The 23,534-nt window shown below is 54.0% G+C and overlaps 1 protein-coding gene and 1 long non-coding RNA gene across 8 annotated transcripts; one reads left to right on the top strand and one right to left on the bottom strand.

Moving 5' to 3' along the window:
• Nucleotides 1-6,277: 6,277 nt before the first annotated feature.
• LOC108925867 (catenin delta-1-like) lies at nt 6,278-23,396 on the bottom strand. 7 transcript variants are annotated; one of them, XM_029258992.1, is made up of 17 exons: nt 22,917-23,396; nt 11,158-11,286; nt 10,845-11,077; nt 10,490-10,750; nt 10,147-10,396; nt 9,835-10,057; nt 9,544-9,748; nt 9,272-9,389; nt 9,018-9,177; nt 8,204-8,272; nt 7,985-8,112; nt 7,739-7,889; nt 7,451-7,646; nt 7,181-7,371; nt 7,056-7,109; nt 6,901-6,983; nt 6,278-6,567 (listed from the first exon to the last, which is right to left on the bottom strand). In XM_029258992.1, the coding sequence occupies exons 1-17, from the start codon at nt 23,391-23,393 to the stop codon at nt 6,559-6,561; spliced, it is 2,937 nt and encodes a 978-aa protein (XP_029114825.1). In that variant the 5' UTR covers nt 23,394-23,396; the 3' UTR covers nt 6,278-6,558. The 7 variants fall into 7 exon arrangements, with proteins under 7 accessions (XP_029114825.1, XP_029114827.1, XP_029114828.1 ...); XM_029258994.1 differs by lacking the exon at nt 22,917-23,396 and adding an exon at nt 19,726-19,804; XM_029258995.1 differs by lacking the exon at nt 22,917-23,396 and adding an exon at nt 19,392-19,527.
• On the top strand, nt 19,170-21,377 carry LOC108925885 (uncharacterized). Its single transcript, XR_001965440.2, has 3 exons — nt 19,170-19,239; nt 19,770-19,847; nt 20,923-21,377. It is a non-coding gene; the product is annotated as an uncharacterized LOC108925885 (long non-coding RNA).
• Nucleotides 23,397-23,534: the final 138 nt, after the last annotated feature.

Genomic DNA, 23,534 nt, shown 5'->3' with positions numbered 1-23,534 from the left:
GCCTTCCTCAGGTGTGCGCGAGTGAGTCTCCACGTCTTACCTGTGTGTGTTATGGCAGGTGCAGTCTCTCACTGAGTGTGTGTGTGTGTATGTGTGTGTGACTGCAGCGCCTCACGGACCTTTTATAGTCTGGCGCACGGTGGGGGGGATTAGTGCAGCGGCACAAAGTCGCTGAGTCCGCAGAGCTGAAGAATGAAAGTCCTCCATCATCAAAGTGCAGGACGGGAGCCAGAGGGCGCACTCACACACGCACGGACACACACACACAGACACGCACGCACGCACGCACACGCACACACGCACACGCACACGCACACACACACACACACACACATTATTATTCCCAAAGACCTTTCAGATCACCCTTTTCTCAACTTTTCGCAGCCGGGGGTGCAGTGGTTAGGGGCGCCACCCCACAGCGCACGGTCCGAGGGTCCGGGAGTGCCACCTCCCGCCGTAGTCCCCACGGTGAAGCAGTAATTCCGAACTGGTGCAGTATAAACAGCTGAATGAGAGTCAGTTTCTTGTCGCTGTATATCAACGAACGAAGGAAGATGTAAAGGAAGGAAGGTAAGCGAACGTAAAGCCCAGTGAACGCAGCGAGGGACGGCTGCAGCGACGGCGCTGCGAGAAGCGCGCCGGGGTTCGAACGGAACGGCACGTCCGCTTCCTAGCGAACGCAACGGTTCAGCGAAATGAGATCGGTGCTCGAGCACAAGTGGCAATTAAACGGAAGCGCCGCAGAGTGCGTGACTGAGTGTGCGTCAAGTGGCCGGTGAGTGCAGCGTGTCACACCTGAGCGGGGGGTTCCCTACAGGTGTGAGCGTGAGCATGACGGCTGCCGGAGGACGGACCCTTCGGCCGACACCCGCACTGGGGCTCGGGTCAGAGGTCACACGCTGCTCTGCACTCACGTCTCGCGCGGCACAACATGTTTTCTCAGCACACGCCGCACTTGGGCCCTGTCAACCTGAGATGCAGGGTAAAAACAAGGTACTCGAGGCCAACCGTAGAGTGGCTCACGTGTTCAGCCCGTGGCGCGGATCCCCAGCTGTGCTGACGTGTACGAATGTGCCGCCGCGGCTCCTTTGTGGCGCTTCCATTGAAGCCGGGGCCCCCCAGGGCCACATCGCTGCCCCCTGCTGACTCAGCACACCAAGGACGGGGGGTTCGGTAGGCAAAGAGAAGGAGATTAGCGGAGAGAAACACGCGCACGCACACACGCACACACACACACGCAAGGGTTCTTCTGTATGGTGGGATGTATGGCGCGATGTATGGCGCCACCACTGGTACAAACAGTTAAACCACGTTACACAAGCTCCCCTGTAACACGGTAAAGGCAAGAGCTCCACTGCCCTTCAAGCAAGCTAAACGAAACTAATGTCAAGTTAAATAAATGAAACTAAGATAAACTAAGGTACAATAAAGTAAGCTAAGGTAAAATAAAATAGGACAATTGCTAATAAACAAGGACACTAACTCATTGCATCAGGGTTTACAGCATGTCTTTGGAGTGTGGGAAGAAACCAGAGCACCCAGAGAAAACCCACTCAGACACCACTAGAACATACAAATGCTACACACACTGAGTGGCGATCGAACCCACATCCTCTCGCACCACGCGGGCGCTGTGAGACAGTAGGGCTACTTGCTGCACCACCCAAAGCAAACAACAACCTGCAGGGTTTCTTCAGACTCATATGGACCTGTGGCACAGCCTGTGTCCATGTGGGTTTCCTCCGGGTGCTCTGGTTTCCTCCCACAGCCCAAAGACATGCTGTTCAGGTTCACCCATAGTGTGTGAGTGACAGAGAGTTTGTGTGTTCCATTGATGAATGGATGAGGGACCCATTGTAAGCAGTGTATCAAGCAGTGTAAGTCACCGCAGTGAATAAGGTGTGTGGGCTGATAAGACTACATAGAGCTCATTGGAAGTCGCTTTGGAGAAAAGAGCGTGAAAAGAGCATCCCTCCTGCTCCTACAGCCAGGCAGAAAGTGCAGGCACCTGGCACCCAGGGGGTGGGTGTCGCTTCGTGTTTCAAGGTACTGCTTCACACACACACACACACACGCAGGAGGGTGCATGTTACCAGGGCATCACTCACCCCCCAGCGTACCGGTTACCGGGCTCTGACACAACCGTTCCAGTGCACTTGCACCATTTTTACTGTCACACTCACCTGGCCAGGAAACCCAAACAGTGTAAGCAGCCCTCTGCTCTCACCTTAGGGTTAGACTCACCGCAGCTGCTGCAAAGGAGCAGCCCGGTTACCATGGATACCATGGATAAACTGTGGGGTGCAGCCCTCATGGCAGGGAATCCCTGCGCTGAAGCAGGGCGGACTCTCGCTCTCAGAACCAGTGTGCTGTACTTACACACTTGACCCGTGTGACATACCTACATGAACAGTTGGAAATTTATATGAAAGTGAAGTGTTTTCCGTACAGTTTTCTACTTCAGTCCTTGTCGATCTGTGTCAAACCCCATCTTAGCTTCCTGACATAAAAGGAACAGGCTGAGCCTCCCTCCCACCAGCATTTTTAATATTTATCTCCTTTGAAAAATCACAGGAAAATGCACTGCAAACATAGAAAGCTGCAGAAAATCACACAACTCACTGTTTCCTACTTCCACAGAATTCATTGTGCATCTGAGTGTTAGACTGATATTGACTTTTTTATTAAACAGTTAACAGGAAAACATGAAAAAGGATTTCACTTAGGACCTGTACAATGTCAAATGCCAAAAGTAATTACAGTAAACGAGCATCCACCAAAATGCAGACAATGGCTCAGTTATGAAGTGAACGTGGTCCTTGGGTAAGAGGTGATGTTACACCTGTCCAGGTTCCAGGCAGCACAGAAGAGTTTAAGAAACAGCGGTGTCAGATCCGGTGTCAACAGGAGACAGCGTACTGGCCGGACCATCAGCGCCCCGACCTCTCATTGGCCGGACCGTCAGCGCCCCGACCTCTCATTGGCCGGACCGTCAGCGCCCCGACCTCTCATTGGCCGGACCGTCAGAGCCCCGACCTCTCATTGGTTGGACCGTCAGAGCCCCGACCTCTCCTCAGCACCCCAACCTCTCATTGGCCGGACCTTTAACGGCAAACACGCCACCTTTGACACAGTGACTTTGAGAGAGTTCTGGAGTTGTTCCGCATTCGTGGATGTTGACGCTGTCTTGTTATTTCAGCTGGAGCACTTTGAACAAAAGGGTTGGCCAACGCTACCCCCCTCCCGGCCCCCCCGAGGCACACCCCCACGCAATCCCTCCAGGATCCCAAACCCCTACCCCGAGGCGGAACCCGCGGCCGCCCTCCTCCCGATCTCCTCGTCCTGCACGGACAGCTCGGTGAGCTTACGGCCGAGCCTCTCGTGCAGCTCCGCCTCCTTGTAGTGGGGGGCCACGCACTTCCGGTGACAGGCGCCAGTCATGCTGGAGTGTGTGTGTGAGAGAGAGAGAGAGAGAGAGAGAAAAAAACACAACATAGCACTTTTAAGTGTGGTGTAAAACACGAGAGCACTGTGTACTGTTCTCACACCGAGGCGCGGTGCCGAAGCCCAGGAGCAGGTGAGGCGGTGGCTACAGCTGCCTCGACTCCACCTGGCCGCAGGTTCCAGTCCCACCTCACTCAGCACCTGCTCTGCTGAGCTGTACCGGCGTCCATCCATCGAGCCGGTACTTTACCTCACGACGTGGCAGAGTATAACGGGTAAATCAGCGTGAAAACAGGTTAACGCAGCGAGTCACCAGGCAGAGAAGTGTGATACGGATGAATGAAGGAAAAGAAGCGGTCGCGCCGCGGTTAGCGCACTGAACGACCCGCACGACGTGACGACACGCCGCGACGTTACCGATTTGTACATGTCGGCCATCATCTCCACCTCGAGCTCGGCCGCGAGCTGCTGCGCCTTCGCGGGGTCCATGTCGGATGTCCGTTCGAACCCGGGACCCGAAAAACGCCTGCTGGTTTACGGGTCGAACGAGCAGCAGCTGCTCCGCCATTCCCGGTTCCCCTTCAGCGAGACACCTGGGGGCGGGGCGGGGCGGGGAGGGCACTTCCGTCCTCCGGACCGCCTCAATAAAGTTGCACGTTCAAAAGCGCGCCGACCGGAAGATGTGTGCGTGTGGCCTGGGCGAGCGCGGCCTCTTGCGGCCACTCTGGGGAAGGACGCACGTACATGCACGCACATGCGCGCGCTCTAGCGTCTGCGAGCTCGCGTCCGTTTTCCCGCTCGGGGACGCGCTTCTATTTGTCAAAACTAGTCGGAGCGTCAGACGTGAATGATTTCCACGTTTCATTCGCATTTGTGCCCCGGCTGTGAGTAGAATGAGCCAGGAGTTAAGAGAGACACGAGTCTGGAACACGAAAGAGCTAAGGAAGTTGGCGCAGCTTCACGTCACGTGCACCGCCCCGCTCGCGGCACGCGGACAGCGCGGGAATGAGGTGGACGGAGCAGTAGAAACTAAGCGGCCATTGAGTGGGAAGTGGAAATTGGAGGCGGAACAGAAATCGCGATGCAAGAAAACGCGTGAGGACCGAGAGATCCGAGAGGAGGACGCACACACGCCGTCTCTCTCTCTCTGCTCTCCCCCAGTCCCCGTCCTCGGGCCTTCCCGCCATCCCTCCGGTCCCCTCGGTCCCACCTCAGCTCCACGGTCGCCTTCTCGGACTCAGGTTCTCCGTCTGTCCTGATGGCGTCCCTCTCGTCACGTCTCCGCCTTCCCAAGATCACGTCCCTGCGGCGCTTCCCAACCCCTTACCTCCGCTCTTAGCGCCGCTTCCGTTCCTTCAGCTGCTTTCAGTCTCTTCGCAGTAACTCCGCCCGCCGTCCCGGCACGCGTCCTCGTCGTTGTCCACGGCGCGCTCGCGAAGCCTTTCTCTTGGAGCGATAGACACGTCTCGCCGCTTCTCCGCTGCTGCTCGTGAACCTTGCTCTTTCTTTCTCCGCGCCGTCGGTCAGTCGGTCGCTTCCCTCCGCTCCGCGTCCGGCGTGCAACCCTACTCCTGCAGCTGCTCTTCTGTCCCCGCAGCTCCGGTCCTTTTCAACCCGGCTCTCAGGAGCCGGACGTTAGGGAGGGGTCGGGATCCCTACCCTACCGGCGAACCCGGGCCGAGGTAAAACGCTGCATCCGAGGAGCGCTGCTCATTTGTACCCGTCTCCCCGACGACACGGCAAGCACGACAGACATCGCCGAGCTTCGCAACTGGGCCATCCGCTGCGGAGCGAAGTTTGCACAGCTTTCCTCCAGGTGCTCTGGTTTCCACCCACAGTCCAAAGATGTGCCTTTCAGCTGGACTGGTCACTAAGGAGCTGTGTGTGTGTGTGTGTTCCATTGCTCTGCAGTCTAAACAGGAGAATAACATTTATTGTGGTGTATCCAACACTAAGCCACCTTGGATAAACACTCGTTAGTAAGCTGTGTGTGCTGAACTAATAACTCATCCCAGTGATGACTGCAGCACTGCAGTAGTAAACAAAATGCTTCCGTTACGTTCAGTCCATCACGTGACCCTTTTCTCCAAAGTGACTTACAGCATCAAAGTAGCACCCATTATTTACCTATTTATACCACTGTAATGCCACTGGAGCAATTTAGGGTTAGTACCCTGCTTCAGGGTACTACAGCTGCTGGAGGCACTTGAACCGGCAGCCTTTGGGGCCGAAAGCAGCAGCTCTGACCACTGCCTTATCAGCTGCGCAGTCAGGTTGCATTATGGGAAAGCGATTTTCTCACCTTGTGAGTCAATGATTCTCACACACGGTCCTCTGAAAATATTTATTAGAAAAGAGTTCTAGTTACAAGAGGTTTCAAAACCAAGAAAGGAAATTAAGGTTTATGTACCTTAACTAATGGAAAAGTGACAGTATAAAAAAATAAGCCGATTTTCTAATTTTGATCTTGATGAAAATGAGCGGTAAATATATATATATATTATATGAAGAGAAAACAATTGCATATATATTAACCACACCCTCCAAAAATTGTCCCCAAATCACAAAATATAAAAAGAAAATCTAAGAGGAACAATTCAAATAAAAACCTTTAACATATTTGCATATTCACTTTGACAGGTCCTTCTCCATCATGTCTGTTAAAACAAGTCGACTCGTCCCTCTGCCCCGTGTTTATCCAAACAGTGCTCTTGGACAGTGGCTCAAAGCGGAATGGGTGGAGCTAAGGACACGATAACCACTGTGTATTGGGGGAGGGGCACATTCACATCATCATCTTATTAAATTACCATTAAATGAAGACATTAAATATGAGCACTGGTGGCGCAGCGTGAGGGAAGACAGCGCCATCTTCAGGGTGGACAGGGACAAGCCTTGGCTCCGCTCAGCACACCTCAGCACAAGGTGCTGCACGCCCCCTAGTGGCTGTACGGAGCAGAGGATGAGGACTGGACTGTGGTGTGGGGGCAGGGGGCAGGGGGCAGGGGGCAGATACTCCAGGAAGTGTGCTCAGCAGCAATGCATGTCCTCATCTGTCCTTGCTGGGGCTCAGTGGGTTAGGGATGGGCTGGTTTCTCTGGGCGATGCTGACAGTCATTCTCCCTGTGTGGGAGAGGAACACACACTCCTGAACAGAAGAGCTGCTCTTCAGTTGAAACAAAGCAAAGGCACTAAAGAAGGTAGAAAACAGGTGCTGACACAGGGACAGAGGAACAGCGCACACATGCGCTGGGGAGGCGCCCAGCTCTAACCGTCATATAAGTAGCCTAGAGGCAGCGATGCCCGGCGGTCCTTGGGTGTCCCTCTCTGAGAGGGCACAGATCCAGCAACAAGGCACGTGAGAGACATTGAAGCAGTGGGTTAGCGGCAAAGGGTCAGTTTGCTGAGACACACACACCTGCTGAGGACTGGGAGTGTGTGTTGTGCGAGAGTTACCTGTGCGGCGTTCTTGTCCAAAGGGTCCAGAGAGTTATCCATGGTGTTGCGGCGCTCCCTCTGGTCCAGTGTGGAGTAGGGATCTGCAGGGAGATAGCACAGCCATGTGTACACACACACGGGGGGCGGGTGCACAACATAGTGACGCTACTTACCAGGACCCATGTCGCTCATGGGAATCATCTCTGCCTCCCTGTCCTGCTGGTCCCCTGTTGGACAGACAAGAGAGTAGTTGGTGTGGAAAAACACATCGCGCACGGATGCACACGGACACACTCACCCCTGTCCATGAGCGGCAGAGTGCTGTCGTCATAGCGACCGTTGCTACGCGTTGCCGTGGGGGGGTTCGGGTTCACCATGAAGTCTGTCTTCTTCCAGCCATCCTTCTCCAGCGTGCGCCGCAGCTCCTTGTGCCCCCACACCAGCTGCAGGACCTGGCCGGCGCCTCGAACCTCCCGCTCTGAGCGGTTACTGCAGGCACAGCGACGCGTGTGACGGGAGCACAGAGCGAGGAGGGGCGGGGCACTTGGTCTGTGGGAAGAGTTCTCACCCGTCCTTGTTGATGAGTACCAGACGCTCGATGCCCTGCGAGGAGCGCAGTGTCTTGGCCGCCTCCACGCTGGAGCCCAAAACCTCGGCCAGCGTGCTCAGGATCGACACGACCGTGTCCTCGGTCAGCGCGCGAGCTGGCTGCTGCTGGCCCCCCCCTGGCAGATTGGCCACCAGGTGCGGCACCGCATGTTTCCCTGTGTGCAACAAGCACAGCAATGAACGCGCGCGCACACATACACACAACCGAATAAACAAACAGTTCGCCCAGATGTGCGCACACACATACCCATGAGCTCCTTGTTCCTGGGGTCGAGGGCCAGGTTCCTCAGGGCTCCAGACATGGCCCTGACGACCCGGTTATTTCCGTGGCCCAGCAGCTCGGTCAACACCGGGAGCCCCTTCTCCTGTCGCATCACGGCACGGATGTAGCGGCCATACTGCGGGGCAGGGAACGGGTGTCAGTACGGCGACTTGACGCACACCGAAAGGGCACAGGCAGCGCACCGCAGTAACGATTGGGCGGGGCACTCACGGTCCAGCGTCCTGCGCACAGGTTCTGCAGCGACCCGGCAGCCGCCTCCAGCACCGACGGGTTCTTGCTCTCCTTGAGCAGGGAGGTGTAGAGACGGACCACCTCGGGCTGGAAGAGCAGCTCGTACCCTGGAACCCAGCAGAAGCGCAGCGTGAGAGGGAGGGAGCGGGGGACAGTGCTGCCGGGGGACGGGTGGTCGGACCAACCAGGAGCGGTTACCTTTGGCGGGAGCGCTTCTCTTCGGAAGGTCAATGAGCTCCTCCGTCACGTTGTCTGCGTCCTTCCGCCCTGGAAACACAGCGGAGCTCTTTAGCACATACACCGCACGCACTGCTGTTCTCCCAGTCCACATAAAGTCGTGCCTGCTGGCTGCAGCTGCGACCGTGACGGTTTACCCTGCGCTTTGCCAGGCTGTACGCTGACACTGCTAATTGCAGTGCAGCTCATATAAACAGAGTGCATTTAGCCAAGAAACAGAGACACACTGTCAGCGAGTCCAACAGCGCTGTGTCTGCCGGTCCAGGCAGATGGTGTTGGACTCATTTATGGAGCCGTCAGGAGGTCAAGAGACAAGCGGCTGTCAAAGAGATGGGCTCGAGGCACTTCTTCGGTGCGGGAGGGATTCAGCAGCTCCGAGGGAGACAGTTCATTCCACGACATCACAGGTGAAATGGATAAGGGACAAACTTTGGACACTGGAGCTGCTGTGACCCGATGACCATGAGTGCTCCACTACAGAGGGCTGATGAGTATGGGAGGGGTTACGGCAGCACCACAGTGCAGCGCAGCACAACAGAAGCACAGCAGACACACACACATACACATACACAACCTCTAAAGAAACACTTGTCTGACCAGAGGAGGTGCAGCGAGAATCAGAGAGAGGGGACCCCGACTCAGCACCAAGTAAACGCATCAGATTACCCTGTTACACCACCACGAAACAGCACACCGCAGCGGCCCAAGCAGCAGAGACCACAGCCCGATTCTGGAACGTTCCCCCGTTCCGTACCCAAGTGCAACACCCACTGACCTTTGCCCTTGCGGGTGCCGAAGCAGCTTGCAGTATGGGCGGAGCCTGGGGGAGGGCCCTGGTGTACGGGTGCCGCCTCCTGGTAGCGCTCGTGCCCCGGTACCTCGCGGTGCACTTGGTAAGACAGATTCCTGAGCAGACACACACTGTTCTCCGTGAGCTGTGGGGAAAAGGAGAGAAACCAAGTGAAAGGAATGAGCTGGCAGTGCTGCCTGCCCGCCCGCCCGCCCTCCACCAGCCCCATCCCAGGGCACCTTGCTGTCGACATCTTTGCGGTCGATTTGCGACTGGACGATGTACATGACGGCGTCCACCAGTCCTGTGCACTCCCTCAGCTTGCGCCGGGCCTCGCTGCGCTCTGAGCTCACATTCCTGAGGGGCACGGAGCAAGGCATGCTGGGATATCCACTCCTGTCTCAGATCTCTGACTTCGGACGAGGCACAGCCCAGCATGTGACGCAATGCTGTGTGCGTGTGTGTGTGTGTGTGTGTGTGTGTGTGTGTGCGCGCGCGTGTGTGTGTGTACCTAAGGCAGCCGGTCGTGTTGGTGAGCGCCACTTCCCACTCCATGTGCCGTGGTTTACAGCTCTCCTCGGCCGTCCCGCCGTCGCCCTCGCCGACCCTCTCCCAGCCGGAGCGTGGCACCAGCACCTCATCGGAGAGAGTGTGCAGCGCGTGGTCCACGATCTCCATCTTCACACCCTCATGCGAAGACATGTTCCAGAGAGTGGCTGCAAACATACACGTTCTTCCTCACCCGACTGCTCGGAGCCACCATCGGCAGCCAAGCGGGGGCGCCAGCGCCACCTACACCTACCCGTGATGTTCTCCGTGAGGTCCTGGTCCCTGGTCTTCCGGAGCAGGCGCACGAGCGCAGGAACGCCATCGCAGTTCTTGATAGCTACCTTGTTGTCACGGTCGCGCCCAAAGGAGATGTTCTTGAGGGCCCCACAGGCGGCGTAATGCACCTCCCTGTTGGGGCTGTCCAGCATGGACACGAGGGAGGGGATGCCCTTCAGGCGCCGGACGTCCGACTTCACCTGCGGCGCCACCAACCACAACCGCACTGTTAATGCTTCTGGAGCCCCAGCGTACTGCATCCCGTCTGCGGCGAACGGTACCCCTTTACCTTGTCGTTCTGGAAGGTGAGGTGCTGCAGGTAGGCAGCGGCGTTGCTGCGCACCGGATCCAGGCGGTAGTTGAGCATGGCGATCACCTCGGGCAGCTCCGGCTGCCTCCAGCCCGTGGGAGGGGCCTTGCGGAGGGTGCTGTCCAGGGAGGCCATGCTGCCCCTCTCACCCTGGGCCAGGGGAGCCCCCCTACCCCAATAGTACATGTCTCCCGTTGCGCTCATGTCTCCGTCGAGGACCTCGTAGCTCCTGAACATGCGAGCACACGCACCAGAGACGTCACAGAAGTGTACGGTGTGGCAGCTCAGACTGCCGTTACTATTCTCCCCGGCCCCTGCTCACCCAATCCTCCGGGGGGCGCCGTAGCCCAGGCGCGGCACCGTGCCGTAGTGGGTGGGCGGCCCCATGCCGTAGTCGGGTTCGTCGTAGCCGATGCTGCGCTGGTCGTCCTCCAGGCCGTAGGGTTCGGGCACGAAGCGCTGTATGCCCACCAGGTCGGCGGCGCTGCCCATGCGCACCTGTGGCTGCGCTCCGTACGGGTCCAGCTGCTGGCGGCTCGGCACCCGGTAGGTGGAATCCAGCGTGCGGTACCCATCCACGGGCCTGAGGCGGCAGGTGACAGGTCACACGCGCGCTCACACACGCTCACAGACACGTGCTGCTCGGCACTCCCGCCCGCACTCCAGGAGCCACTCACCTGTAACGAGGCTCCATGTGCACCCCCCTGCCCAGGCTCGAGTATGTGTCAGAGGGGGCATACTGATAGCCGTGGGGCGTGGGGCCGGAGGGGTAGTCCCTTCCCGGCAGCCCTGCTGCTCTGTAGCCGCGATCCATAGTGCCGGGGTAGGGGCCCATTCCGTCCACAGACAGCATGTCGGACACCGACGGGATGACCGTGCGTGTGGTCACCGTCTTCACCGCCTTCTTCACCTTCAAGAGTGCGAGGGGTGGTGAGCGCGCGCGCACACGCACGCACGCACACACACACACACACACGCCGGGTAGCATACCGTGGTCTCTGCGCGGCGCGTGGTTCCGTCCTCACCGATCTCCATGGAGACAACTGAAGGGGCTTGCTGGGGTTCCTCTTCCACAGTGACCGTCTCCTGAACAACATGGCTGGGGTCGAACATCCCGTTCTGAGGGACAGTGGAACAATTACCAACACATGCTGAGACACACGCGCACACAGAGCTGCAGTTACAAGGTGCATTGTGGCAGCAGGCACACTGCGGCTTGTTACAGCGGCACAGCCACAGTGAAAACACTCCCGGCTGTGGGACCCCTCAGGAGCTTACACACAACGCAGTGCCCATCACACACACCTGTGAAGTTCATCTGCGATGTCCTGCGTCAAACACATCCCAGGGATACAGCTTTTCACTCTTACAGGACACAGCTACTGGCCCTAAACCTCGGTGAGTCTAGTGTGATTTACCGCAATTTACTATGATTTATTCCTAACAGGGAACACGGGATCGACAGTAACATCAGCAGTAAGACTAAGATTAAGACCACAGGAGGGTTTGCGGGTCGCGTCTCCTCGAGGCAGGAAACACACACACACACACACACACACACACACACACACACACACGGAGGGCTGACCGCACGGAGGAGCGGACAGAGAAACATGACCGCATTCCACGAGCACCGTGTGACACAGATCAATATCAGAGAGCTGTGCGTTCACACTGTTGCAGGCATGCGCACACAGGCGCGCACACACACAACGGCCCTGTACTAGGGAGGGGAAAACCAACCTCAGTGGGTGTCAGTCCCATTGTGCAGGAGGTAAATGATAACGGTAAATGTGGTACCGGAGTTGACACGGACCATGTGTCCAGTTACAGGTCTGACGTGAGTCTCGCCAAGTGTGTCCAAAAACCTAGCGGGTGTGTATGAAGCACACTGGAACTACCTGTAAGGTTTCACAACCCCCCTCCCCCTGGGGGCAATGTGTGTGTGCTCTATTGGTGTGACCTGCAGCTGAACCACAGTAAAGCACAGTGTTGTTCCTTCTATGGGCTCTATGTGTCTGGGGCTCTTTTTGTCTGCTACACACGCTCCGTGTGTGTGTATATTTCGAGAACAAGCAGTCAAACTGGTTTGGGATGACGATGAGTAATCAGCAAAAGCCCAGAGAAAGTCTCCTAACCCTATCCATCCACACACACACACACACACACACACACACACACACACACACACACACACACACCAGTACAGTGTCCTGTACTCTTCTTGCTGAACGCCACAAACCATGGTAGTACCATGTCTTCCTTTCCCACATCTCTGTTACCCCGGTACTGTGTAGCAGTACTTCGCTCGTCCTCCACAAGCAACTGAACACCGTTCACAAGGCACGTGTTCCTCACCACCATGAACCATCTCGACCGTGTTAAAGCCCAAGGAGGCACCGCAGGTGAGAATCTCGCACTCCCCGAGCCTGCGCAGCTCCTCTGGGGCATCTGGACCACCAACTCCAAGCGGAGGGCACCGCGCAGGCAGCTAGCGGCGCCGCCCTCCTGGCGGGACCACGCGCGCAAGCCCGTTGCTCAGCGAGAGAAACACCGCGGTACGGCCCGTCTGACCTCCCAGCCTGCCGACCGCGAACCCCGTCGACGCTACGGCACCGTTCAGGTCGCATGACCGCACCCTTCCGCAAGGGTCAAAGGTCGCTCAAGGTCCTCGCTGGTGAACATCCCCGCTCATCAGCACACGCTGGAGCTGCATGCGCCAATTCTATATACATGTATTCGTCTTCAGCTCAATTCCACGTATTTTTACAGAGCTGAACAGGGAATAAGAGAAAGAAATGAGACCTGACTATATAGCAGAGCAGAGGTGGGCAATTAATTTTCCGAAGGGGCCACATGAGAAACTGGACTGGTGCGGAGGGCCGAACCAATAGGCTGAACTTAATTCTGATCAATACTAATTTTATCGCTTTATAAAAAGCGGTAAATTGTATGGTTTTAATTAGCTGCTGTGCGTAAGAATACATGTTACGATAAGGGTACGAAAATGTGGACTAGGTCAAATATAGCAGTAAAAAGTAGTGGAAAAACCAATCATTACACCTTCACAAAAACAATACTGAAAATGTGTATGTTTTACAGTATGTTAAAGACCAAAAATTAACTTTATACAAAAAGCAATAAGTGCTTTTGGTGTTTTTTGGTTCTTTTTTCATGTTCAGTGAGAAAAATCCAGTCTGTCTTGGGTTTGAACAAGTGCACTGAAGTCTGGTTGAATGTCTGAGGTGGATATGCGAAGGACAGCTGACAGGTGATCATGAGGGAGAGAGGATCTGTGTCTGGATTTGTTAAACTTCATCACTGAGAATGTTTGTTCACATATGTAGGTAGATCCAAAGAGAACAAACATCTTCTGAGCATGCCTCCTCATGTGCGGAAAGTTCTCCTCTTTGAGAGAAGAGTAAAAATCCAGCAGCGATAGTGACTAAAAGTGCTCTGCCAGTAGTGTATCAGACTGCAGGTCAATGAGTTTGAGCTGAACATCGCTGGGTGTATTATCCACACTGCAGGGGGGAAAAGAAAAGTGCAACAAACTATCTCTGATTCAGTGCTCATGCCCTGATGAATTTAACTATTTAGTTACAACATCAATAACATGGTTAATTTTTACACTGAATTACAAGACAGTGTAAAAATACCAGTTTCTGGGTTAATTTCAGTCACTTTATCCTGCATCCGCTTCAAAAGTCCGACATTTTCCCCGTCAGATTTGGACAACCATCCGTTGTAACACCTGCCAGTTTGTCCCATTTCAGTCCCAACTTGTCCAACTCTGCATTTACCTCTGTGAACAAATCCCTCCCTGCCTGTTGTCGTCCCTTTCAATGACCGCATTGCTGTCAGCTCCTCCGTAACCTTAAACTTTCCTTCGTTGTCCCACGTACAAAGACGAGTAACCGGGCTGCGTTGCGGACATCGCAGCTGTCATCAAAGCCAAGGAGAACAAGTCAAAAGTGTCCACTTTGTTTTGCAGCTGAAGCTCCAGATTTCCCACGATGTCCTCGATCCCTCTCGTTACGGCACGCGCACACATGCGTAAATTGAAGAAAGAAAAAAATAGCTGTCGCTTTCAAAATAAAAACAATGTGGTTGTATTCTGTGTATGGCGTACACTTATTTACATTTTATTTCTAATTTCCGATTGATCTCTCGGGGGCCGCACAGAGACAGCCAAAGGCCCGGATGTGGCGCGGGGGCCGTAAAATGCCCAGGTCTGTCTGTACTAGAGTAATACTGTTTCCTTGCAGTTATTAAACTTGTAAGTTTGTCTACTGGCCATGGAGGAAAGGAACCAAAAAAAAAAAAAAAAAAAAAAAAAATCCTCTGGGGGTCCATATACCAGGGTATACCTGTATTTTTTTTCTCAGCCATCTTATGTCACTTTCACTGTAACAAAGTCAATAAACATGTTACACGACTACAGAAGTAGTGCGACTCCTCTTCCCTGGCTGGTGCTGCTATGTGGAAAAAGATAATATCATCCTGAAATTCTTGCAGCCGGACAACACGGAGCGCAACAACCGCATCACACGCTCCACTCCGGTGCATCCAGGTGCGCGTGGGCAGCAATGCAGTCTCACAATGGCGGAAGCGTGCTGATCCTGTGGAATGCAGAAGCCTTACGCAGCGAGTTGTTCTTTCGCTAGAAGTACGAGTGTGTAGCCGCCCTCCCCGCCCGCCGCTCTCAGTTTACCTGCTGATGAATAACTGGGCTGAACCTTCAAAGGAACCAAAGGCCCACAGACGAGCGTGTGAACAGGCGACGAGACAACGCCGTCTCACACGGGCAACAGGAATCTGCAGCCGTCCGTCGGTCCGGAGGTCTCCGGAACAACGAGATGTCTGCGTTTGTTTCCGAGACAGATATGCGCGCGTTTAACGGACGAAGCTTTTAATGAGCAGTTGGACGACGTGTGTGCGGCCGCTGCGTTCCGCCACGCGCAGCCTGGGCCCCGCAGCCTCAGCAGCTCCCCCCCAAGGAGCAGTGACCTTCACCTCATGCCGTCTTCCAGGAGCTTCTACCGAACTCTCCAAAGGTCTCCAGCAGGAAAGGAGGAGCTCAACACCAGGGGACTCTGTTCACCTGCGCTCCGATCGCTCTTGAACCCTGCCCCCGCCGCTACGGCCCTCGCAGCCGCTCTCGTCCCCTGCCAGCTCACATTCCAGCACCTGCGCGGCATGTCGGATCCCGTCCCATACGTGCAGACATTCCTCACGGCTCCGCTGGACGCGTCCTACCAAAGACACAGGCTGCAGGTCCCACAGGAACGGGTATCGAGACAGAGCTTCACAGCTGAACCTGCGCTGCGCTGTATTAACATGGTAAATTGTGAACAGCACACACAGCATCCAGTGGGACACTGCATCTGCACTGTCCTGATGCCGTCAGTCGTGAACAACATGCACAGCACTTCACCACTGACTTTTCCACGCCCTGCCATGCAGGCTGCATACCCGCTCACAATTTACGTTTATTTAGCCATTTCTCCAAAGTGACTTGGAGTGTCGAGCTGAAGGAAACTACAGCAGGATGTGGGATTCGAACCAGAGTCCCTTGAGTGCAAGGTGACAGCTGTAACTGCTGCGCCACCCGCCGCGCTCCGCCTTACAGCCGTGACAACAGCTAGACGCAGAGCGAGACATCAAGATGACAACACAGGTGAAACACACACACACACAGCGAGTGACGCCATGGAAGCTTCCTGTCGGCGCCCCTTTCCCTTACTGGTGAGAGCGACACACTCCAGGAGAGATAAACATGCTCAGGAGCCCGACGGTGGCTCCTTTATGGACTGCGCTCGGAGTGTAAGCGAGGTGTAAAGCACATCCGTGTAACACGTGGCCACGCACCTCAGTCGACGTGCAACACAATGGTTCATAAAGTAAAAGGGGGGGAGTGTTGTGCGTTTCAACGCTTCACTCATTAAAAGAATGAGAGCAGGACTCGGCTGTGCATCCGCGTGGCTCAGGATGAGGGAGCGCAAATGAAGATTTGGGAATCACACAGCTATGGCAACCTCCCCTGGGACAGAGTGGGAGACAAACACACACAAACAGAGCTCTGTACTTATCAGCCTGGATCAGCCCTGAAACTCACATGTACAGCACCTGCATCTCTCTGACCAACTGCTGACAGCTATGTGTACGTGCTCAAACATGGAGAGGGAGCAGAGCGAGAGGAGGTGCTGCAGTGCCGGGTGGGGGATGGATGGACAGACAGACAGACAGACGAGAAATCAAAGGACGGCAGAGAAGGCTGAACCTGGGAGCCACACACACACACACACACACACACACACACACACACGGGACCAAACGTAGGAAGCAGGAAAGAGGAAGAGGGGGACTAAAGGAGGACACGGCTGCGCCAGTAAAGGGTCCAGCCTGATGTGACGTCAGGTGACGGCCGTCTCGCTCATCGGTGTAAAACAGGGCATCGAACAGAGAGTGCAGGATGGCGACACACTCCAGAGGGAAGACCGCTCCTATGGCATTCACCACACTACCTTTCTGAGCCTCACGGGCGCACACAGCCGCTCCTGGGCGCCACGGCTTTTGCAACCAAGTCTAACAGAAGTAAACAAACATTGGGTGAGCTAAAGGTAAACAAATCTGGCTGAAAAAGAAGAGGGACGACAAGAGGTGCATGTGAACCGTGTACCAGAGAGAAAAATGTGCTCAGCGGCAGGTAAACATGGCGCCGCATGGCAAAGAAGGCACAGACAGGCTGGAACATGTCATTGCCGTGGCGAAGAGCACGGCTGTCAATTATTAACCCAGGGACCTTGGCGCTGCACTCTGCGCGCACAGGGACCGCTCCGGGCGGTTTCCACCAGTTTGCTGCGCTGCGTGACGCGCGCACGGACGCCACGAGGCCCTCGGTGGCGCTGGGGTGTACGCGAGGAGCCGACACACCCGGACACGCGGTCGAACCTCCAGCCTGGGGAGGCGGCTGTATCTACATGCTTTTCCAAAGTGCCCTTTGCCCGCACGCCGTGTCTCTTTCATTCCTGCGCAGCTCACACTGTTGAAGGTGCAGACAGGAGGTGCCACACCTTGTTTCACCAGGTCAGACTAATGTGAGTATGAGAGACAGAGAGGAAGAAAAGGGTGACAGCAGGTACATTACTCACACTTTCCCTCAAACTTTATTCAGTTCCATAAAGTTCTTAAAATTCTACAAATGATCGGTTCACACACTGACAACAGAAACTAGCCAACACGCTGTAACAGGCCTTATAAACACCGAAAACAATTTATATAAAAAAGAAAAAAAGTGTAGACTTGTGGAAAAGACAGATACTAATCGCACATCTGTCAAGCAAACATGACCTCCAGGTTTGAACTAAAAACCCTTCTGTGACAGAGAGCCAAAAAAAAAAAAATCACAAAACAACATTTCAAACAAATTAATTCATGTTGGACAGACAGTCAAATTCCAAATGACTCCCTTTTCTTCCTGTGTCTACCAACAAGCTTACAATAAAATCGTCTCACCTACATTCACACCAAAACCCATCACCCAAAATTACTACCCTATTACCCTGAATTAGCTACAGGAGCAGCAAACAAACACTAATAAAGAGACAACACTTGAAAATACTGTTAAAATTAATGAAAATCAACAGCTAACTTCTACAAACAAAAATCCCCTCCTGCCCAGCTGACCGTAGGAGGCGACCTCACTGGACAAAATTGATGACCGACACAGCCGAGCGATCGGGTCCAACTTGTGGGATGTGGGGGGTGGGGCACGCAGCGCACATTATTCACGTTACATAAGAAAACACTGCTTCTATAGAGTAAACACCAGCAACTCTGCACCAGTCACGTGCGTAAAGCACACAGCCTCATTTACACCGGGAAAAGGAAGAAACCATAACGCTTAATTCCTCATCGAGCCGTTAGCGTGACGAGCGCGAGGGCCATTCGCACGGAACGGTCCACTCCGCCAGGGACTGGGCGGGCGGGGCCCAGGAGGGACAGGCGAAAGACGGTGGACGGTCAAGCCACGGCCATGGCCGCCGCCTTCCTCACACAAGAGGAGGACGGGCCTCGCGTGTCAAGAGCGCCGCCACACCTTGCTCGAGAGAGAGGGCGGGAGGTCGTGCCGGAATGTTCCTTCCGCCCGCCCCGGCGGAGAGCGTCGCCGAAACAGGACACGCGTCATTACGGCACTACACCGCAGCACCGGACCGCAGAGGACAGCGAAGAGAGCGCTTGCGCCGCGCCGCGCCCCGACACGTGCGCGCAACCCGTTTGAAAGGCAGAGCGTCGGTGCGGCTCGGCCGCCAGGGGGCGGGCGGCACCGTGGCAAAACCCGAGACATTTCGGAAGGACCGGTCCGAAAGCAGCGACAAGCGCACGCGGCCCACCGCTCTGCCCGGCCTCCCCGTTTCCAGTAAGGGTTCAAGACCGCGACGAGCGATGACATATGATATGAGCGCAGGGTCCACCCGCCCGTCCATCCGTCCTCTGTAACACGTGACCAACCGCAGTCACGGTGACATCAGCTCTTCTTTGCCCTGCCGAACTTTAACGCGTTACTCTGAAGAGCACGGGACACGTTACCGCCCTCTTACCGTGACTCGGTCAAACACGGTAACTAACGTGCTTCCCTCCTGCCTGGTCGCTGCTCTCTACGTGCTGGCGAAGGACCACGACCGCCGCTCCGCAAACGACTTCAACGCCCAGCGGAGACGCTCGCGGCTCCGGCGAAGGGAGGAGGACGAGGAGGAGGTGGCGGCGGCGGCGGCGGTGCGGACGGAGCCGAACCCGAGTCGGGCGCCTATGCAAAGCAGTGGGGAAATCAATGGTCTGGGCTCCGGCAACCGACGGACAAGCGCCGCTTCCTCTCCTTCATCGCGCCATCATCACAACCAACAACAAGTCAAGAGGAGGAGGAGCAGAGCGAGAACACGGCAGGGGATCCGGCAGGGGGATGGATGGTCCATGGACGGTGGTGTCCAGCACCTCCTCCTCCAGCACCTGCTACACTTAAGACCCCAACGGCTCCAGCACAGCAACCCACCACCGCGATGAGGGACACAGGTGCCTATTGTTGGTCTGCTGCTGCTGTCACTCTCTCTCTCTCTCTCACTCACACACACACACACACACACACACACACACACACACACACACCCTCCGCAGCTCCCCAGTACGCGAGCGCGCCTCGCACGCGCTCCACACCGCAAACTTACTTTGAAAGAAAAACGTCTCCTACACTTAAAGACTCGGTGAAAACCGAGCCATTCATTGGACGCGTCTGGACCGTTCGTGTGTCGTCGTCGTCCCCCAGGCCGGGAACTTCTGCGCTCCCGAAGAGGCAGGCGCGCGCGCGCGCACACACACACACACACACACACACACACACACACACACACACACACACACCGCTTCGACTCAGCCGAGTCTGACGAACTCGGCCGGTAAGGCAGCAACACTTGACCGACGAGGAGCGCGACGCTTACCCAGTACCACAAAATGTGATTTTCATATGCATGTGTAAAAAGTACTTTAATGCGACCGACTCACCACAACGTTCCACTTTCACTTCTGTCTTCCTGCTTTTCCTGCAGTGCCTTCGGCGCGAGAACTCCTAGTACTGGGAATCGCACACCTAGGGCACGGGCGGGGTCTGGAGGTGGGCCATTACCGTAAGTACAGGCGCAAACACGCAACCTGTGTTACACACCTAGGGAACGGGCGGGGTCTGGAGATGGGCAATTACCGTAAGTACAGGCGCAAACACGCAACCTGTGTTACACACCTAGGGAACGGGCGGGGTCTGGAGATGGGCAATTACCGTAAGTACAGGCGCAAACACGCAACCTGTGTTACACACCTAGGGAACGGGCGGGGTCTGGAGATGGGCAATTACCGCAACAACATGTACATCACACACACATTTTCAGAACCGCTTGTCCCATACAGGGTCGCGGGGAACCGGAGCCTACCCGGTAACACAGCACAGTACATTTATTCATTTAAAGGGATGCTTTTCTAAAAAGTGATACATCCCAGAGCAAACAGAAGTGCATTGGCAACAGACACACCAGATACAGACATGGGACTCTTGCAGTTGAGCAGAAGGAGGCTGAAGAGAGAGGCCAGTCTCTGTGGAACGATAACCGATGGTAGCAATATACCGGCCCCGTGGGCGCGGAATACAGATAACTGGTTACTATAGGATGCACGTTGTACGCTGTTTGACTGAAGAGGGAGGGAGAAGATAGACTGACCTCTAGTTGTCCCCTGAGTTTGGAGCACAGCAGGTTTCTTTAGCGGCGCTGAGATGAGGGCACTTTTGAAGGTGGATGGGAAGCAACCAGAGCAGGCCGAGGAGCCGGTGATGCGGAGGGAAAAGAAATTGGTTGCAGCTAAATGTCCCGTAGAAGAGGTGAAGGTATCGGATGGAGGCAGCAGGTGGTGGCTCTGTGCGACAGCACGAGCTCAGAGATTTCGGTTTCAGTTTCTCAGATGAAATGCGGAGAACGAGGCCCAGAGACAGGACAGTACAGGACAAAGTAATATGTCACTGAGAAAGTCTCACACACACAGCAGCTCAATGTGACACGATGTGATGTTACGGTAACAAAAATAAGAAATAAATAGTAAAATAAACAAGAAAAAAAAAGTGAATTCAACATTTACAGGCTACAGATCTACTAGAAGCAAAGTAAGAATGATGAACCCAGTGCAATGACTCAGTGCACCTACTGTACCTAACAGGTCCATCACTCACACTATGGAGGTTCGCGGCTGTTGGCAAGAAGGACCCCAAACCCTTTCCGTGAGCCCTAACCAAACGATCCAGGGACGAAAGAAGTTCGTGGCGATGACCTCGAGAATGGAACGCGAGACTTTGTCCACGATGGACTCTAACTTCCTCCTCATTGTGTCCTCTGCACGGAGTTGGGGCGGGGGAGGGCAGAGCATTGACCGAACCAGCTTGTTGAGCCCGTGGGTCTCAGCAGGAGAGATGCCCCCCTCACTAAAAATCATTTAGTTAAATCAAGTTTACGGACTTTTTTCCAATATATTTATTTTTAACCAAATCTTAGGAAGTCTACTTGTTAAACTATCTAGAAAAACTTAACTGTAAATTACAGGAAATTATTAGCACAAAGGCCTAAAATGAATGCAGCAAACGACAAAATAAACATTAGAGCTATGAGAACGCTTAAGATTTTAAAAAATTAAAAATATGATTCAAATGTTTAAAAAAAAAAAAAAAAAATTTTTAAATATTTTTTTTTTTCTTCAAATCGCCAACCTTGCTTCTCTTGTACAGATCATCTGAGTTGTAGGACTAGTCCACTTTGGTGTTGATATGAGCTCCCAGGCACCACACCTGCGCCCTTGTGGTAACCGATGGTTGTGCTTTATACATTCCTATAAAGATGTTTTTTTTTCCCCCCCCCCCCTTTTTCAATTGAGCAAAATCACACACAATACCAGAACAACAACCCAGCCAGGGGGGAATTTAAAAAAAAAAATAAAAAATAAAAAAAATCTTAAATTACAAAACACTCCAATAACCAGACACATCAAGACCTTAAAAATATCACAATAATAAACAAACAGTCTTAATGGCCTTCTTATCATCACACTCCTTGATAGTGTCAATGTACTGCTTAACATCTTTAAGAAAAACTGAAAATATAGGTTTTTTAGCAGCAAATTTGTACCTGTGTATATGGTATTTTGCCAAAACGATTAATACATTAATGATATATGCTCATTTCTCTGTACGTCTATCAAAACGGAAGAACCCAAACAGTACACATTCATAATACAAAGCAAAATTCTTACACAATTTATCAATAATAAATTCTGAGACATCTCTCCATAGCTGTTTGGTATAACGGCAGTGCCAAAAGAGGTGAGGCACCGTCTCTGGGCGAAGGCTACAAAAAGAACAATTTACATCAATCCCATCCTTGAATTTTCTAAGAAAATGATTGACAGGATAGAATTTGTGTCTAATCTTGAAAGAGATTTCCCTAACCTTGTAGTTAAGAAGTATTTGTGCTGTGAGTCAGCAGCCAAAACTTTCTCCCATGGGTCCCATGATGGGACCTCGTCAAAAAAGCAGACATAAGGAAAGGCGAATCACTTCATGATTCTGAAACAAACAAAGACGAACCGCTCCGAGTGTTATCATTTCTAAAAATGCTGCGAAAAACAGATCTTTCCACATGCTCATGGGCATGGCGTATCAACTGGGTCGCTATAGAAACAGCAGCAAGCAGAGTCACAGAACCATTAGGAATATAGCCTTCATTAGCAGCAGGCCAATTCCTCTATATACACTGTATTTAAAATTTATAAAGACGTGCAGCGTCACGTGTGAGTGACAGACATATCTTTTCTGCCGTTTCCGTTCTCACCGGCACGGCGTGCACCTTTTTATTTCTGGGCTGGAGGACAGACAGAGGAGGTACTTTTCTAGCACTTTACAGTCCCCCCCCCCATTACTTTACTTGTGACTCAGTTTCGATATTACAATATTGGGACAAACACGCCGCGAACGTTCACACCTGCGCTCGAGCGGGGACACGTGCTGGTACGGGTTGTTACCGTAATAGTAGACAAATACGAGCACTCGTATACAGATTAGGGGGCAGGGAAGTTACCGTATTAACAGTCACGAGCACAAACGTACACGTTACATGCTATTGCATGGATACGAACAAAAGCGGGTACGAGAGCTGGGGGCTTACCGAACTAGCAGACAGAGATACGCATGCACACACATATATGCTTCCCATAAATGTAAATCTTCGTGGCATTAATTTCTCGACAGCGCCATTGTAGGAGCCTTGCATACAGTTCTTTTTTCGGGCAACATGATGATCCCAGTTCTGTGGGGCTTCGCTTGCCGCGCCGCTACTAGACAATTTACGGTAATCGCGCTCGAAGCAGCTTCCGTTGGCGGACGTGGCTCGAGCGCGCTGCAGTGCCGAACCGAACCGAACCGAACCGACCAGTACGCAGCCCGTATGCTGGTGGGCAGCACGTGGCCCAAGTCTTGCGGCGCGCTGCGCTCCGGGCTGTTTAGCAGCCTGCGGGAGAGCCCGCGTGCTCGCGGACCGCTCGGCCACGCCCCCCTTGCCCCACCGCCGGGCGTCCGAAAGTCTGCGGGATCCGGTAAGCGCTGGCGTGGCGTCTGTGGTCAAATGTGGTAAAAGAACCCTCATCCCTCCCTCCCTGTGACAGATACGGAGAAGGTCCACCGCGCTGCAGCTGCTCGTCATCGTGGAGGAGGAGGAGCTTCACCGATGACAGCAGGTCGGTGCCCAAGGTGAGCGACAAGTGCGTAGGACAGAGACGCACTGACT

Source organism: Scleropages formosus, chromosome 16 (genome assembly GCF_900964775.1).
Source record: "Scleropages formosus chromosome 16, fSclFor1.1, whole genome shotgun sequence".
NCBI lineage: Eukaryota > Metazoa > Chordata > Actinopteri > Osteoglossiformes > Osteoglossidae > Scleropages > Scleropages formosus.
Note: the sequence above shows the minus strand (reverse complement) of the source record. Positions and strands in the feature narration are given on the sequence as shown.

Coding starts and splice junctions, on each gene's coding strand:
- LOC108925867 (XM_029258992.1), bottom strand. CDS start 23,393: ATGAGGGTTCTTTTACCACATTTGACCACAGACGCCACGCCAGCGCTT. Junction 11,287..22,916: donor TATCTCTGTCTGCTAGTTCG/GTAAGCCCCCAG, acceptor ACTGTCCCTCAG/AACGGGATGTTCGACCCCAG. Junction 10,397..10,489: donor GGCGCCCCCCGGAGGATTGG/GTGAGCAGGGGC, acceptor TCGCATGTTCAG/GAGCTACGAGGTCCTCGACG.